Source organism: Micropterus salmoides, unplaced genomic scaffold, assembly GCF_014851395.1.
Source record: "Micropterus salmoides isolate LMB-PRFRI ecotype aquatic unplaced genomic scaffold, ASM1485139v1 Ms_hic_scaffold_10, whole genome shotgun sequence".
Taxonomy (NCBI): domain Eukaryota; kingdom Metazoa; phylum Chordata; class Actinopteri; order Centrarchiformes; family Centrarchidae; genus Micropterus; species Micropterus salmoides.
In genome coordinates, this window is record NW_024040041.1 from 11,380,423 (window position 1) to 11,397,491 (window position 17,069).

Genomic DNA, 17,069 nt, shown 5'->3' on the forward strand with positions numbered 1-17,069 from the left:
GATGTAGCATGCTAAATTCATGGAAACAGACTGAGGTTTATTTGACCCTGAATTACTTTACTGTTCTGATTATTTTGTGGTTCATATGTTACTTTTTTGTAACATATGAACACAGTACAATGGTTTAATAACACAAGGTTTGGCAAAAGCAAGAAATGTTTGAAATTGTTATAATTGTTAAAATAATGACTAGCTTTATTGTGAATTTTATTAAACATGATGCATTTGTGCACAAACTCCATCTTTGAAGCCAGTAACCAAGCTTCTAGTTACAGTTCCCACTGCAACTTTAGGCAGTGACACATTCAGCATCAGTGGGTGGAGGATGTTAAAATTTGCAGCTTGAGAGTCTTATGAAAATTAGAAAGATTTAATGTAATACAGAAGAAAGATTTAATGTATAAAATGACTTAAAGAACAGAATCCAAAATATTAAGAATTTTTTTACATGTTAGTTCTTTAGTTTCTGGTTAACTATTATAAAAACAACTAATGATCCATTTCCCCTTCGTAAATATAAAAATAATTTCTTAGCAAAGAGCCTGAGATGATACCAACCTGAGCAAGTTCTTGTAGCTTTAGATGGCTATATGATTCCAATGGGCAGATTACTGTGATGTCTGAAAACAGAAAGAACAAATAGTGAGTTACTAAAATAAAGAGTTGCGTGGTCTGTGTATGGTTGTGCCTAAATGGTTGTTCTCTGCCTGCCAGTGCCAAGCCCTTCCATTCATGGGATCTCCTCTCCAAAGCTGAGGAAGAAAGAAAATCATAAGCTTTATTGTGGGGACACATTTTTAAAACATAAACTTTAAAAGATAAACTCTCGGATCCAGGGCCGGTGGCTCTGAGGGGAGCTTTTTCCAGTATTCGCTTTAGGTCTGGCCACATCCACATTCATATTTCTTTTGTTTGAACTGTAATAGGACAGTCAGTGTGTCATAAAAAGTGATGTAACGCAAGTAAAATAACCAGTAATTACACTGGAATTACATTCAAATCAGATATATTTGAGTAAATTCATCTGTGTACATAATTTAACTCTAAGTAAACTATAAATTCTGTCATGTTTATGTTTATTCCAAATACTGAAGAAGAACTCACTGGTACAAAAATACAATCTACTGCAATCAATTTAACAGCTCCATAAATTTGACTTTTACCCATAATGTTCTTGATATTATCATAAATGTTGAAAGGTCATAGTTAAAAGTGATGTTGATTTGGACTACATTATATCGAGAGGTGTTTCAAATTGTTGTCCTTGTTATTTACACACAACGGGGGCAGAATATTGGAAACATCTCTGAATACAGTGCAGTCTGCTACAACGCCACCACTTAATATGCTTATTATATGCCTTAATGCTAAAACATATTCACATCACATCACATACATACACGAGACACATCAGAATGAAACATTAAATGAACATTAAAGCATCATAAAAAATAGATTTTACGGCAGCATAGTATTTCTAATAAACCTAATAAAGTGACCACTGGGTATATCTCTCTCTTTGAACACATATAGGTTTCTCAATTCCCCCCCAAAATTGACCTGTGAATAATAATCTAGAATCCAGTAAACTGAAATAAACACAAAAAAAGGCAAGCACTTTTCTCAAAATAATAACAATACTAATGTTACATAATAAATCGACAATATGTCCAAAAAGCACATGAACTGAAATCAGTCTTCTGCTCCAAAACATTGTCTTAAGTTGTTGCTAATATTCACCACTTGTGTTGGTCATGTTATAGAGATCAGGGTTGCTGTTGCATGATGTATTTAGTGAAGCACTCTTATTGGCCTACACCCTGAGAAGATTATGACGCTACCAACCAATGACTTGCAGGATCCTTGTACATTTCACACATATCGAACAGACAATTAAGGTTCAGATCATGGTTGGTCTATGTAAGGACCTCTAAACAATAGTATAACTTATCTTAAGGATCCCCTTTATGTAAATATACATATATATAAAAATTCAACACAATTTAAAAAAAAAAAACATCTTATTTTAAATCAACTTAGGTTGGCTTGATCATATAACTTCAAAAATTGTGATGAAACAGAGGACATTTTTAGTTCAGTGAGACTAGGGGCAGTTAGAAGAAATGTTGAGAAAAAAAACTGTGACATTTTGTGTTTTTTGTTAGAATTACCGTGGGGGGCATCTTACCCCATGTTACCCGACTGCAGCAATTTTTTTCATAAAACCAAGAAGGATGCTGAAAATGCAGCTGAAGAAAATTATGTGGTGAGTGAATTAATCATCAATGAAGGCCAGTTTTTAAGGACTGCGTGTTGAAAGTTGCAGATATTTTATGTGCAGAAAAAAAATATAATCTACAGAAAATCTACACAAAAATGTGAATCTACAGATGCACTACTTAGTAATCACTAACCCCCATGACGTCCAATCAGTTGTCAAAGCATCACTAAGTAGTGCATCTGTAGATTCACATTTTCTTCATCATCCTTTCTCTAGTTACCCGCGTAACCCCTGTAGGTTCTGCCTACATCACTGCCTAAACAAGTTTAACAAGTTTAATCTGTGGTCATCATGTTGTCTCCTCCCATTCTCTCTCTCTCTCTTTAAATCACCCCCTGTGCCTTGCAAAGTTGATGCAGCTTGGCTGAGCTTGTGCCCGTTGTTCACTATTAACACCAAAATCTAACTCCTTCATGTAACTAATGCATTTTGTTTCTCTCTCAGCCTCAGACCCTCTCTCGCTCCTGCAGCATCCTCCTCCTTCCACCACCTCAGCAGCAGGACAGGCGGGGGCTGGTGTCTTGGCTGTGCTGGATGAGACCACAGACAAGGAGCTGCGGGAGGAGCAAGGAGCAAGACCCCCCTCTATAACCTCCAGCAGCCCTCATCATGGTCCAGCTTGCAGTCACCGGCTCCTCTCTACACAGGATCAGCTGCAGCTGACGTGCCCCAAGCCTTTATGCACCGGGTCATGACAAAGGCTGGGTTGTACAGGACTATCCAGAGGGTCCTGGACATCGACGGTTGGTATCTCATGCTCAGTGAGTACCTGGAGTGCTTCCATGTAAGAAGGTCTTAGGTTGGTCACAGTGCATCATAAGGCAGCTGTCCCCCACCTACAGATGGCAGTTTCCAGTTGTACTCACGTACAAAAAAAAAATTATATATAGGCTATATTTGATAATAATAATAATAATAATAATAATGCTCGCCTTTTGTCTGTGTAGGCAGTCCTGTGACGAGAGGGTGGTTGCACAACTGAGGTCTCGCACTCTGGGTAACAGTGCTATTCCGCTGTACAATACCCTCCGGGAGCAACATTCAGCCGCCTGGATGCGGAAAGCGATCCAGTACCTCGACGTGTGCGAGCAGTTCCTGGCCTTGTGCTTGGTGAGGGGGCAGTTTCCACCATCACCCATCTAGCTGCTGACAGTGTATGATGTCCTGATGCGGCTGGATGACTTTGCTTTTATACCACTCTATGTGTATGTATACACCAAACCTCAGTTCTCACACACGCACACACACACACACACACACACACACACACACATTGCTCTCTTTGTCAGTGAGAATAGTTCAGAGTGCTCTTCATTCAGTTTGCCCTTCTCAGAGAGCAGAAGTGTCTCTTGTCCTCAAAAACTCAACTTTTGAGGCGATTGTCATCCCAGTCTCGCACGGATTTGATGGCTTTGTGGGTGCAAAATGGCAAGCATTTTGGTGGATTTTTAGACATGCTCAAGAGATGTCAGTGTCAGATGGTCAGCTGATCCACCTACTGGATAGATTGGCACAGCCTTTGGTACAGACATTCATGGATCATGAATCCACTGACCCTGTCTTTAGCGCCACCATGAAAGTTGTTACATGGTTCAGGTTGAACTGTAATCACTTTGGTGATTGAACTGCCAACCTTTTGATTAACGGCCAACCCGCTCTACCTCCTGAGCCACAGCCACCCCAATCAGGCACAGCTGTATTGTGTGTTTGTAGTGCAATTAGCAAATTAAACTAAGATGGTGAACATTAACATTATACCTGCTAAACATCAGCACGTGTGGGATGGGATTTTAAGGGGGTGTTTTAAATGAAAGTTTATACCCCAAGATGCGCTTTAATACGTGTATAATATGTAGTGTTCGTCTTGGTTTCGAGACCGGTCTTAAGACCTCTTTTTGATGGTCTTGGTCTCGTCTCCGACTCGGCCGCATTTGGTCTTGTCTCGGTCTCATTGACATTGAGGACTCTGGATTTTATTTCAAGACCAGTGAAGACCATAACTTTGGGAATATCAATAAATTGCTTTTACATTGTCTGATTTATTTGTTAATATCCTAACTTTGATTGGATGTAAAACGTATTGATTCAAATGCAACCAATAACCCTAAATAAAAATGTGTTGATACCGTAACGACTAGGTCTCGTCCTCCCTTGGTCTTGGTCTTGACTTGGTCTCAGCCCCTAAAAGTTTTGGTCTTGTCTCGGTCTTGATAAACTCTGGTCTTGGTCTTGACTTGGTCTCGATTTGGGCGGTCTTGACTAAAACACTAATAATATGATATAATATAAGATATTATGCGTACTGTGAGCCGTGTAGGAACAGTTATGATGAAGATGCTAAGAAGGCAGATTGCCTGAGCAACTTTCACATAGAAGCAAGCTACATAAAATGGAGGGTAGTAAATTTGATTTGTGCAGATAATGAACTATACACAGTGTTTCATGTTAAGGTACACTACACACTGACAGATGTTATAAAACACATGCACATACACACACAAGGGAATGCACATGGACAAACATAGCTTTCATCAATGTGCAGCCAAACGCTGTACAAAGCATGCACGCAGACATCAAGGTGTTTGCTGCATTTCTCTCGTGAATGGCAACACACACACGCACACACACACACACACACATTGGTGGATTGGGCACAACCAAACCAAAACAAACCAATGCCATGTGGCTTTGTATAGAGCAGGTGCTTGCAGATTTACACACATGCACAAGATAGATAGATAGATAGATAGATAGATAGATTTTGACATTTTGTCAAAATAAACTATTACAGTAACTCACTGCAATAATCCGCAGTATTAATAACAAATATTCTTCTGCACAACTTCATGTTTTATTTTTAGAACACATAGAGGTAAAACATTACTGTCTGGTACAGCACTATAAAATTATGTGGTGTGGGATTCCTGCTGGGAATTGCTCAGTGTCTTTTATGGGCTATTAACATAAGGGCCCATTGTCTCTTATTGGGCCAGTGGAGCTGAAGAAAGCAATTACTACAGTACCATACTGCTCGATGGGAGGGTGGGGTTTCAAAACTTTCAAAAAATGTGGCAGAGGGGAAAATGGCTAAGAGGATCATGGAGAAGGTAAAAAAACAGAGAAGATGAGCGGCAGGAGAGATTGAGTGACAAAATGGCAAATATAAAGGCAGTTAAGAGGAACAAAAGCAGAGTGGCAGCCGATCCCAGTGTGGCGGAGACTGTCCCATAATCCCGTCATCCACTCTAATCTCTATGACGACGAGCTCCATCGGTGACGTCACCGTTATGAATATTCATTAGGTGAATCTGAGCTCTCCACTGAATCCTCCACGCTCCCATTACATACTCTTATGGTCTTGCTGTTACATTATTTTCTGATAACATACAAACGGCAACATTTAAGCACAAAGTAAAATCACACCAAATTCAGAAATACAGCAAATATCGAATTGTATGACATTAGAACTTTTTGATTTGGATATGTGATTGCCCTCACGGTGTCACCCAACCATGTCGGTGTGGTGATAACCCAGTATTTATAGCCTTTAAAGCCTGACTTTCGAGTGTCTTCCCCTACATAAAGATGTTGTGTTGTTTAAAAATTGAGATCTGTTGTCTATTCTTAAGGTATCCATAGTGTTGCACTTGTTTGTACAATGAAAAGTGACAGAAGTAACTGTGAAAAATGAAATAAGGGAGCTTTAGCGACTTTCTCACCTCTGAAAAACTGGCATACCTTTCACCGCCCTGTAGACTAGCACCAGTGTTTTGAACTGGACTTGTGGCAGACCTTCAGGGCGAATCCACCTGATGTTGTTGAAATCTGCAGGAGCAAGCTACTGCTGTAATGTTTGCCCAGGGTCACACCCATGTTACTCAAAGCATTTTGACGTCCAATGTGATGAACAGGTCTTGATCCAGGCATCCCATACCTAGAAGCAATACTAACTCAGTGTTGTCCAGCTTGAGCTTTAGATCGCTGGTTCAAAACCTTTTTTTCCCTTTTGTTTGTGACCTCTTAAAACACGGCAGTCTCCTGTAAATCCTCATCACAAGTTGCATGTATATAAGTGTATATAAGTGTGAGTAGTAGTTCAGATTGTTTAATACATTATATATATTTTATTTTATTAATATTAATATCAATATTATTTTCTTATCAGCTTCCAATCCATTAGATTCATCTTGTGACCCCTGGTTTGGGAACCACTGCTTTAGATGATGGCCACTGAAGGCTCTGTAACCCAGTGCCAATGAACCAGTAATTGCTCAAAATCATTTGATCAGCGCCTTCTGCAGCGCTCTCCGTGAACAGATGGAGACTACCTGATGTGACCCACAGATAAATACTGTACATGAATGATGCAGCACTCTCCCAGGGATGTGGCAATGCCGTCAGATGCATAATTTTCAATCACAATTAGATCAGAAAAATTGACAAATATATAGATGGGGCGCAACCTATACTCAGGCAAGAATTATACTTCAACCATAAACACACGTTTTAATTTCTATTTAGATGCACACTCCCCACACACATGTACCAGTCCTCTGCATGCTTCCCTCTCTTTATCGCCTTCCAGCACCTAAAATCTGGCACATTCTCCAGCGTCCTCATTAACTTATCCCTCTCTCCTTCCCATATCCCCCCTTGACTCTCATTTTCCACCCTCCCTCTTTCTCTCTTTCCGTCATTCAGACATCTGTGTGCTGGCTGTGAGGTAAGCAGAGGACTTATTTATCGGACAGCTAATTCAGAACGGTTGACACAGCACAGCTGATACACATCTAGTGTCTGTACGTGTGCGCAGGTTTGGGGAGGAGTTTGCGCACTTCTCATCAATATTGTACAGCTTTGTGCTGGTGTGTGGTGAGATTTCTGACAAAGATTAGATAGTGTTAATTTGTTTAAAGAAAGGACCACCAAACTGTGGGGTTATCTGTGTGTGTGTGCAGGATGTAAGAGCAGATCACACACATACATTCACATACTCATATTCAAAAACAAAATGAACTCTCCACAGGCACTTTGAAAAGGTGACTCTTTATTTTCTAATTATTATACTGTATATAATATTCTTTCTCTCTAGATATAGGTAATCATATTTATATCATGTAAGTAAAAGTGTGCTTTTATTCACAGCATGTGTCCGTGTCAGACCGCTGTTGGTTGGAGGTTTACATTATAAAGTATACAGTGAAACTGGCTGGCAGCTGGTATGTGTGTGTGTGTGTGTCTGTATGTGTGTGCGAGCTGCGAGAGTTATACAGTCAGTGTGGTTGTGTATAGAAAGACAAATGTGAGTGCCAGCATGTTTCTGCATGCATGTGTGTGTGTGTGTGTGTGTGTGTGTGTATGTGTTGAGGACTAAGTATTTCATGACAGGGCTCAGATGTATGGAGCAAGATAAAAAGCTGCCCATTGACACAGATTTCAAAACAGTTGACCATCTTCTACCTTTAAACACATTACCCATCACCACGCCTTTATGTGCTTTAAAATTAAGACCCACAATTTTTATTGGGGGGGGGGGGGTATTTGCTAATGCTACTTCATGTTACAGTTGCACATTTGTCTTTAGGCTTTTGCTTTTCTCTTTCACCAAAGGCTGGTTGTTATTTACTCCTCACCTCCAACTGAATAGTTTCACCTCAAAAGAAAATGCTACAACACATGCAAGATACACCCCCTGAAAAAAGTTGCTACACATATAATAATCACAATAAGAATAAAATACTGAACCTCACTTTACTGATATTTTTGATCTTTTACACATTTTTGTGGTGTTCCTCTGAAGGGACTGCTTTCTCTTTGTCATGAATTAGCTAAGAAATACATGAAGTCCAGTATGCACGTTAAAATGTATATAACTTCTCCATCTCTTCTCCTGAGTTTGTGTTCTTGCATTTATTTTCTAACAGTCCTCAGGTCAGTTTGAAATGGCCAAAGTCAGGTAACAACCATTTACCACTTAAAACTGGTTTGATTATTTTGTATTGTACTTTAAATAACAAGACCAAAAGTCTAGCCAATGCTAACATAATGATGTTTAGCAGTTTATCATGTTAGCATGCTAACATTTGCTAATTAGCATTAAACACAAAGTACATCTGAGGCTGATGTGAATGTCAATCGTTTTGCAGGGATTTGGTGACAAACTGAAGTATTGGACAAATTGAGATTTTGACCTGATTGTGAGGCTGAGATGAAAAGTTAAGGGGTCACCAAAGTTATTACAGTTCATCCAGAGGGAGATGTGAATATCAAATTGCATGGCCATCCATCTAGTAGGTGTTGAGATATTTCAGTCTGGACCAAAGTGACCGACCAACATTGCCATAGAGCCATGCGGCTAGCTTAAAACCCTACTGTCTCTGCACTCTGTAATAATACCAACGTTGTGATTGATGTGTTGATTTCGCTGGTCTGTATGCCTGGTAGCCTGACTCTACCAATTCAGTCTCTTTGAGGCATGGCTTTCTCAGATGAGTTTGACTCCAATAGAAGTTTATCACATGTGTATTGTAGCAACTGGTTTGAAAATTGAATGGACTCTGTATTGAATAACAGTAAAAATGGCTCTCAACAAGAATCTCATGATCCATCCATCCGTCCATCGTCAACCGCTTATCCTGCGTACAGGGTTGCGGGGGCTGGAGCCAATCCCAGCTGACATTGGGCGAAAGGCGGGGTACACCCTGGACAGGTCGCCAGTAGAATCTCATGATGTTTTTGGTTAAGATTTCACTTCCAAAACATTTGTTCAAGAAGGTGAATCCTTTACCATGGACTGTTGCTACTGCTCATAAGGAATTTATTTAAAGGAGCCTGCCATTTTGGGCCTTTCATCCTTGGCCAGTCAACCATGCCAGCCTTGGATACGTTCTGCATGTAAACAACACTGTGTGAATGTGGGGCTTGAGGCAAAACCGTAAAATGCATATTTTAATTGCTCTGTACTTCCTGTCAAAATAATTTCTAAAATACAAGACAAGTACGAAATCTCTCTAGCTAAAGGACTAAAGGAAATTATTAAGGAAGAGGGTCGTCTGGAAGAAGGGCTTAATACGCTACAAGGCCAGAATAATTCTTAAAATCATGGCTGCTATTTTAAATATAGATTCTGTCTAGGGAACTGTCCACAGTCTTGCTGTATACTGTCCACAATAACGACAGACACTCTAAATCTAATTGACAGTAAAAGTGGGACGACCTCTCTCATTAGGTAAAAGCTCCTACTGAGAAATGCTCAACAACACAATAGTTTAAAAGCCAATCTTGCAGACAGTGTTAGTAGATTTCCCCATTTTTTGGAAGATTTTTGGAAGATTGAGAATGAGAGACAGCAGGCGACACCATGTGGTGCTGATTCAAGACCAGCTGTCATTAGGGATTCAATAGACTATTGTCTATCCTGTTAAGCCCCCTCTGCTGATCCTAAATCAGCCACACAGACAGTCAGATCTGTACAGCAGGTGTGTCAAAATAAAAGACCAACAGTCCAGTCAGACATTTAAAATAAAAAATGACTCCCCTCTTAGCCTTTTAACATAAACTCCTTACTAAATTTTGTCACCCGAAAACCACTGACTACAAAACAGTCTTTGCATCTTGTATGGCTGCGTCTGCTGAGGAATGATCGGGGCAGTTAGCTCTAAAACTGATCCCAGTGCGACTGTTAAAGGTCGTGGGAATGCAGAGGAGGTTATACTGGAAGCCCCATGGCTGATCTGGGAGCTGTCTGAAGGCAGGACAGGCAGGCACTGGGTGCATGGGTGAGGAGAGGCTAGCTGCACTCACACGCACACACACACACACACACACACACATATGAACAAACATGCAGGCACATAACTCCACCCCTAAGCCCTCCTCACACAGTAACCTTGTAAATGTGATATGTAAGTGTATGTGTGTGTGTCTGTGTTTTGGTAGCGACTGCAAAGTGTAGAGTTCTTATAACATGTGTTTGTCTCAGAGCTGTTCCATTAAATTCACATTTCTCAAAAAAATACCTCTGGTCCTCCGTGATTGATTAGCTGGCTCAGTATACTTGAAGTTCCATAGAAGAGCGACACATCAGCGACAGAAACAGTTTGTTGTTTTTTTCCCAAAGAAACACTTATAATGATTTTTCCCAAACATGACACAGTGATTTTTCTTTTAACAGGACGCACTTATCCCCACACCGCACTGGGCAAAGCTGAAGCCGTGAGTGTGTGCCGTGTGAGTGTGTGTAGGAGTCTGTGCATTTTTGTGTATATGTTTGTGACCATTAATGAGTGTTGTGTATGTGTTGTGTTCTTGGATATCTATACTTATGAGGACCTATTTCCCACACGTTTGCTAAAAAAAACCTAAAATCTAAAATAAGGGCACTTGTCACTCTTTTTTTATAGTAAGGATTTGATCAGATCAATATCTTAATTTTCAAAATTATTCTAGTTTTTATTTTAAGAGAAATCTGTTCTGTGATATTAGTTCATCACAATATGGATCAGTGAAAAAAGGCATTTTTTCAAATCGCCTTAATGTGTTCCTCCTAGCTTTAATTTCAATGTGCCCACAGACGACCAGGACAGAGGACTTGTTCCTGGAGCCACAGGGAAAAGGAAGGAGGCCAGATGTAACAGTGTCCCTGTTAAGGTGCATTATTTTAGATACTTTTCTAATTACCCGTTATACTTTATTATTTAATTGAGGTGATCAAGATATCCTGGTAGTTAAAAACGATGACTTAGAGAAAAGTGTTAGAGAATACACAGGAATACACAGCAAAAGCAACCCCTGTACATTGTAATAGAATCCATAATGGCAGTTAAACAACATTTCCTCTGTGAAGTCTATAATGTAAATTTTTTTGGTGGCGCTGTGAGGGAGGCTGTGGTTCAAATCTACGGTATTTTTGAGGCTGTGGTTGAATTGTAATATAGTGCCGTACATTGTAAACTGTTCCTATTATTTTGCCCCCTGTCAGTCTTAACAGACACAACTGATACTTTCCAGCTTCATAAAACATTTTTTATAGACTGCTGTATTGGATTGTATTATTTTCCGCATTCAACCCCTGTAATTAGGAGACAGAACTTTTGCCTGTTGTGCATTGGGTCAATAAATCCTCAAAAGTATATTAAGCTAACTCTGAATGTGTGTGTGTGTGTGTGTGTGTGTGTGTGTGTGTGTGTGTGTGTGTATTGCACTTTCAGTGGTGAGTGTCCCGCTGACGAACTGTAAAGTGACCTCTTGCACCAGTGAGGTGAGGTTAATGTCCACAAGAGTTTGTCCGAGCGCTCCACTGTCGCTTCCTCTCCTCCTGTCAAGAGGCTTCAAATGTGATCAAAACAACACAAACTCACAAACCACATCAAAGTAGAAAATGAAACTAGAATATAATATTACAAAGACTATGACCCTTTCTTCCCAACTCTGCTCCCTTCGATCAATACCCCCATCACCCCCAGTGAATATATTAATAACTATAATATGTGACAGAGTTTGTCATCCTCTGCACAGTGGCACCTTTAGAGTAGAATAATATTTTTACTAGTAATACAATTATTTGTTGTTGATATCAGAGTATCAAAGCTGTATGGTGGTAAGAAGAGTTAGACAGAGGTCTAGTCTCAAAAAGCACCCTGTGCTCTATTGGAGTAAACATCATTAAACACAGCACAGGCTTTCAGGGCCACACACCCTTGTAAGGCGTCTTAAATGTAGCAGTTCAGTATCCGTACGCAGTATAGAGATTAGGGTGCCATTTGAGACTTGATAGCAAATGTAAGCACTGGAAGCGGATGGATATGGCATGCATGGTTTGAAAGGGCAATGTTGACATGGCTCATGGATGCGGGTTCTGAACTCTGACCCCTAACAGACCCTCAGTGTCCAAGGGGCCTCTGATGTGCTGAGCTACATGGTTACTACTGCTGAGTCAGTATACTGCAGGAAATCCTATGCAAAAAAGAGTACTTAGAGCAGTCCTGATCTAAGCTAACCTGGAGGCCATGATATACAGGAAACATTTTGAGTAATATTTGGCACCAAGTATGATTAACAATATTTCTCTAATATATGTTTGATCCTTTAGCTCAAATAATTCTTAATTAAAATTGTTGTCCTACCTCGGCTTAAGGCAAAAGAAAGTTACCCATCTAAACTAAAGTTAGCGAAAAAGAGTAGCTAAAGGCTAACCTGTAGCTAACACGAGAAGAAGAGTACAGTCTTTGCATTTTCTCTACCTCTACTTCTCTTTTGCAAGAGCGTGTTATATCGTTAGTTAGCTATTCAGCTAGTTTAAAAACAGTTGTTTCTGAGCAAATGTACTTTGCCTTTCCTTCCCACACTCCAATATAACACTCACAACGACGTCGCTGCAGCGCTGAGCATAAAAAGCCCTTGTGTGCTCCTGTCCTTTAAAAATTAAGAGCCCTTGCTTCGAGAAAAGCATTTTTTTCTGTTTCACAGCCCGTGACAACTGCTGATGTTGTAGTTAGCTTGCAAAATTAATATTTACATGTGGACGACAGCAAGAGCAAGTCTGTGGTGATGCACGTTTGTCCCTTTAAGCTCCTTTTATGGCGTAAAAGACAGTGGATAAAACAGCAGCGTCATAAATTAAACAGTATGACTGAGGTTTAAAACATATTTTATTATCAGGGAAATATCTCTCAAAGTAGTGGTGTAATGGCATCAGCTTGGTGTTGTCTCATGTTTAGTTTATACAAAACAGTGCAATGGTGGCTAAACAAGGAAACAAAAAAGCACCCCCCCCCTTAAGTTTCAAGCTCACTTTTCAGTCACAGTTTAAGAAAAATGCTGTTAATATTTAGACTAGCTTCTCATGCTCTCTCTCTACAGCTTTCCCTTCCTCTTGGTTTTATGGCTATTCTGCCTCCTTCTCACTCTGTCACAACCCCTCCCCTTCTATATGTGTGTTTGCATGTGTGTGTGGGCGATCAGGTGTTGTCCACTGAAGTGATAAATGGCTTAATGCGATCCCCTGAACTCAGATGACACAGCTAACACAATAAAGTGTTGCAAAAGCTTAACTCCTTGCCAACATTTACATTGGACAGAGGTAGCGATAGATCACCAATTGCGGGGAGATCCAGTGGAGAACTAATAATAAATATCAGCAAATAATAGCTACATGCACGTGGTATAACCAGACACAAAAAGCAAAAATAATGTCTGATAATGTGTATTTAGGTTGCAGTATGTTTCAATGGGGAAGTGATCCATTCCCAGTCAAAAACAGATACAGTATTTAACCTGTCTATTCATTTAGACTGCATTATTATATTTTTTGTGTGTTATCCAACAGCCAATGGCGCCTAAGACCTCAGAAACGTCACCTGAACGCCATTTATTAACACTCCACATCTTTCTAAAGAGAGCAAGCTATTGAAGTCTAACAATGACACTGATCCAGCCTCATTTGCTCGTTTTCCGCCTCCTCGCCATCCGCCATCCTCGTTTTCCGCCTTTCTTTACTGAGGTAGAAGAGTCTAACCACAATAAATCATGCACATCTCATGTTCATGTGTAGCGGTAAGAACTTAAATGCTCAGCCAACACCTGGCTGTTAATACAAAATGGTGCCAATAGATATAACCTCGACCAAATCGAAGCTCACATTTCTCCAATGTATGCTAAAATGCTAAAACGTGTATAGGCTTGTGTGTGTATTTGCGCAGATGTATACAGTATGTGCACATGGTTAAGAGGAGGAGAGGCTGTGAGTGACAGCTGAATGGATGGAGAACAAATCCTCTGAATAATGGATGGTATTTCCTCCAATTCAATCTATTTATCTTCCAATTCATTTTCAACACATCCTCCGCTAGAGAAGAAAGATGTGTACTTTAGACTGAAGTGAGCATTTTCTGCAGCCAAAATTTTGACGATTGTTCTGGCAAGAAAAGACAACTTTATATTAAATTCATCTGAAAAGATATTCACCGAGAGGTAGTGGGCAAACAAAAAAAAAGTCCATCTGTTTGTTTAATGTCTTTTTGGCTCTGCCTTAAAGCATATTCACAGCTCAGCGGTCTTCTCTTCACAGCACCCTGAACCAACAACCTCCGGAAAACCTAACTAGTCTACGAGTGACACCAACGGAAGACAGGACCTAAAAGAGAAAGAGAGGGTGCAAGGTGCGCGGAGGGTGGCAGTGAGGTGACTTATGGGGCTACACAGAAAAATGTGGGATGTGAAAGGTGATGAGTGAAGGCGGACAGACGGACAAATATTTGATCATCTCTTTAGGTTTTAGGTGAAAAAATAAATCAAGAGACGACTGTGGCAGAAAACGGGTCAAAGGAAGCACCAATGATCTAACGTTACCGTCTAAAAGAGATTCATCAGTTTTGTTGAGTCACACCTTTTCCCTCCGAACAGCTCATCTGTAGTCAGTGTAACCCTTTCCCTTCATCAAAAACCACTATGCAGGTTTAACAACTGACCAGGGATCAGAGAGGTGGGGGCAAACTTTACCAGGAATGAGCTCAATTCAGTTTCAGTTCAGTCAGTAATGATGGTTAAATCAATTAATCAATTTGAAAGGAGGATATATACAATATGTAAGAAAGAAATAACTAGTGCTACAAATGTGATGCCATGAAAGTGGACAAACTGCATCTCCAGTTTATATTTCAAATCCGGCTGAACTGAAAATGAATCAGTCCCTATCCTGAGGTGTTAACTCTTAAATAGTAGTTTAAATAGTATCATAATCAGACACAGCTCACAGCTCTACGGCTGTTCCCTGTACTAATCCAACTCTGCTGCTATCCAAAAGGTCAGGAGGACGGAGGTCAAAAGGTCAAAGATCACGCAGAGTCTCTCACCTCTTTCCCCTTCTCCATTATTCTCATTTTTTAGGAGAAGTTGCCCCAAACAGCAAACCACTTACGATATGCTTTTAAACTCCGGTCAATCCAGTTTCCCCCTCAAAAAAGCCAGAAAGTCAATTTATGAATATAAGTCTCATGAACATAAATTGAATGTGCCTTCATATGTAAGGATCACTACAGTGATATGTGGTAAAGTGGAGTTGGGAACAACTTCTCCATCAAAACTGACCCTGCTACACACACTGAAACTCTCACAGGGCTCAGGATTCACAGTTCAAAGGCTAAAAGTTCACAGTTCACAGTCAAAGTTTATCAAACCCCTTTCCCACCCCGTAACCCTGTGTGTCCCCTGCTGCTGCTCGCACTCCCCCTGTATTTCTCATCTTCCTTCTCATTGATACTCTGATTGGGCGATATCTGCATCCGGCACCTCTCAGACGGGCGTGGTCCTGCGGTTGGGGTCCTTGCTGTAGTCTTTAGTGAGTGTGCTGCTCTGGAGGAAATCCCTCTCTGAGTTGAGCAGCCCACCCATTCCACTGCCAGGCTTGGTGCCGGCGTTGCCTGCCTCGCGTGGGTTAAGCGTGTACATGGGCATCTCGGAGGCGGCAGGCCCTGTGTAGCCGCCCTTCCCCAGTGGTGAGGCGTCACGGCTGGGGGCCTCGGAAGAGCGCACGCTGGAGCGACGCCGGAAGCGGTAGCGATAGGAGGGGATACGGCTGAAGGCGGACTTTTTGATGAGCTCGGTGCGGGACTTGGCCCGTAGCTTGCGGTGCTTCTCGATGAACATGTGCACGGCCAGCACGCCCACCATTTCCGCCATGATGAAGGAGAGGGCGCCAAAGTAGAAGGACCAGCCGTAGGAGTAGGACTTTTTGCTGTCGCTCTGGCCCGGGTCTCCCGAGTTGGCTGAGATATAGACAATAATTCCTATGATGTTGCTGAGCCCTAGAAGGTAAAGAAAGAAAGGAAAAAATAATAAGACAGAGGAGTGAAGAGGGTGTGAGAGTGACTTACTCATCCAGACAAAAACAATGCAAGAACAGAGGAAGGTTAGTAATTGAAAACAAAGCACAGACAAATACACAGTAAATGCACAGGAATCAATAAAAAAACTATGCCATGCTAGCAGCTCTGTGACTTTAATAAACGCTAACATACGCTAAAGTGGCAGATTAGTGAGAGTGGAAGTGAGTGAAAATTTAAGAAAGAAAACATTAGAGTAAAAATGGGTAGAGAAGAGTAGTGATGGGGAGACAGCCGAATGAAATAAAGCAGGAAGGAGAGCATCAGCGAGAGGGAGTGGAGCTTGGTAGAAACGTTGGAGAGTCATTGCACACAGCTGGGCTCTCTTATTCCATATCATTAGGCCAGAATACGGTGCTCATGCAGTGTGGTGGAATGCACAGAATGGGGACAATTAGTCAGCTGTAATTAACCAGAATCAACCCCAACACTATTGTGGTAAATAATTAGCAATTTGGCTGTATGAATTTGCTACAAAACCCAATGGGACCCTACACATCCCACTAAACAGCAATTATAACCCTTTGTGTGTGTGTGTGTGTGCCAGGGGCAGGAGCACAAGTGTGTGTGTGTGTGCGCTCGTGTTTATGAGAGAGTGTCAGCAACCACGTGATAGATTATGTGTGTGAGTATGTACATGTGTTTACCCTCTCACACCCTCACAGCCACATCATGGTATTCTTGCTGATTGATTAATCAGCTGCTGTGCCCAGTTTCCACACTCTGGCTTCTCACACAGGCACTTCTGTGTCCTTTAGATGCCTAACGGGCTCCTTCTACAAATATTTGAGAGCCGCACCTCCTCTGTTTAAAGTGGCTCCACAGTAACACAACTATACACACTCTTAAACACACACACACACACATACACACACATACATGCAGCGGGCATCCTTGTATTTAAATTT

The 17,069-nt window shown here is 41.0% G+C and overlaps 1 protein-coding gene across 1 annotated transcript in view; it reads right to left on the bottom strand.

The window, feature by feature from the left end:
- Nucleotides 1-7,327: 7,327 nt before the first annotated feature.
- The window catches only part of cacng3b (calcium channel, voltage-dependent, gamma subunit 3b), a 33,675-nt gene continuing 23,933 nt past the window's right edge, over nucleotides 7,328-17,069 (bottom strand). Inside the window, exon 5 of the mRNA XM_038696226.1 lies at nucleotides 7,328-16,083. Coding sequence (XP_038552154.1) covers nucleotides 15,572-16,083 — 512 coding nt within the window. The 3' untranslated portion in view covers nucleotides 7,328-15,571. The remainder of the gene's footprint in view (nucleotides 16,084-17,069) is intronic.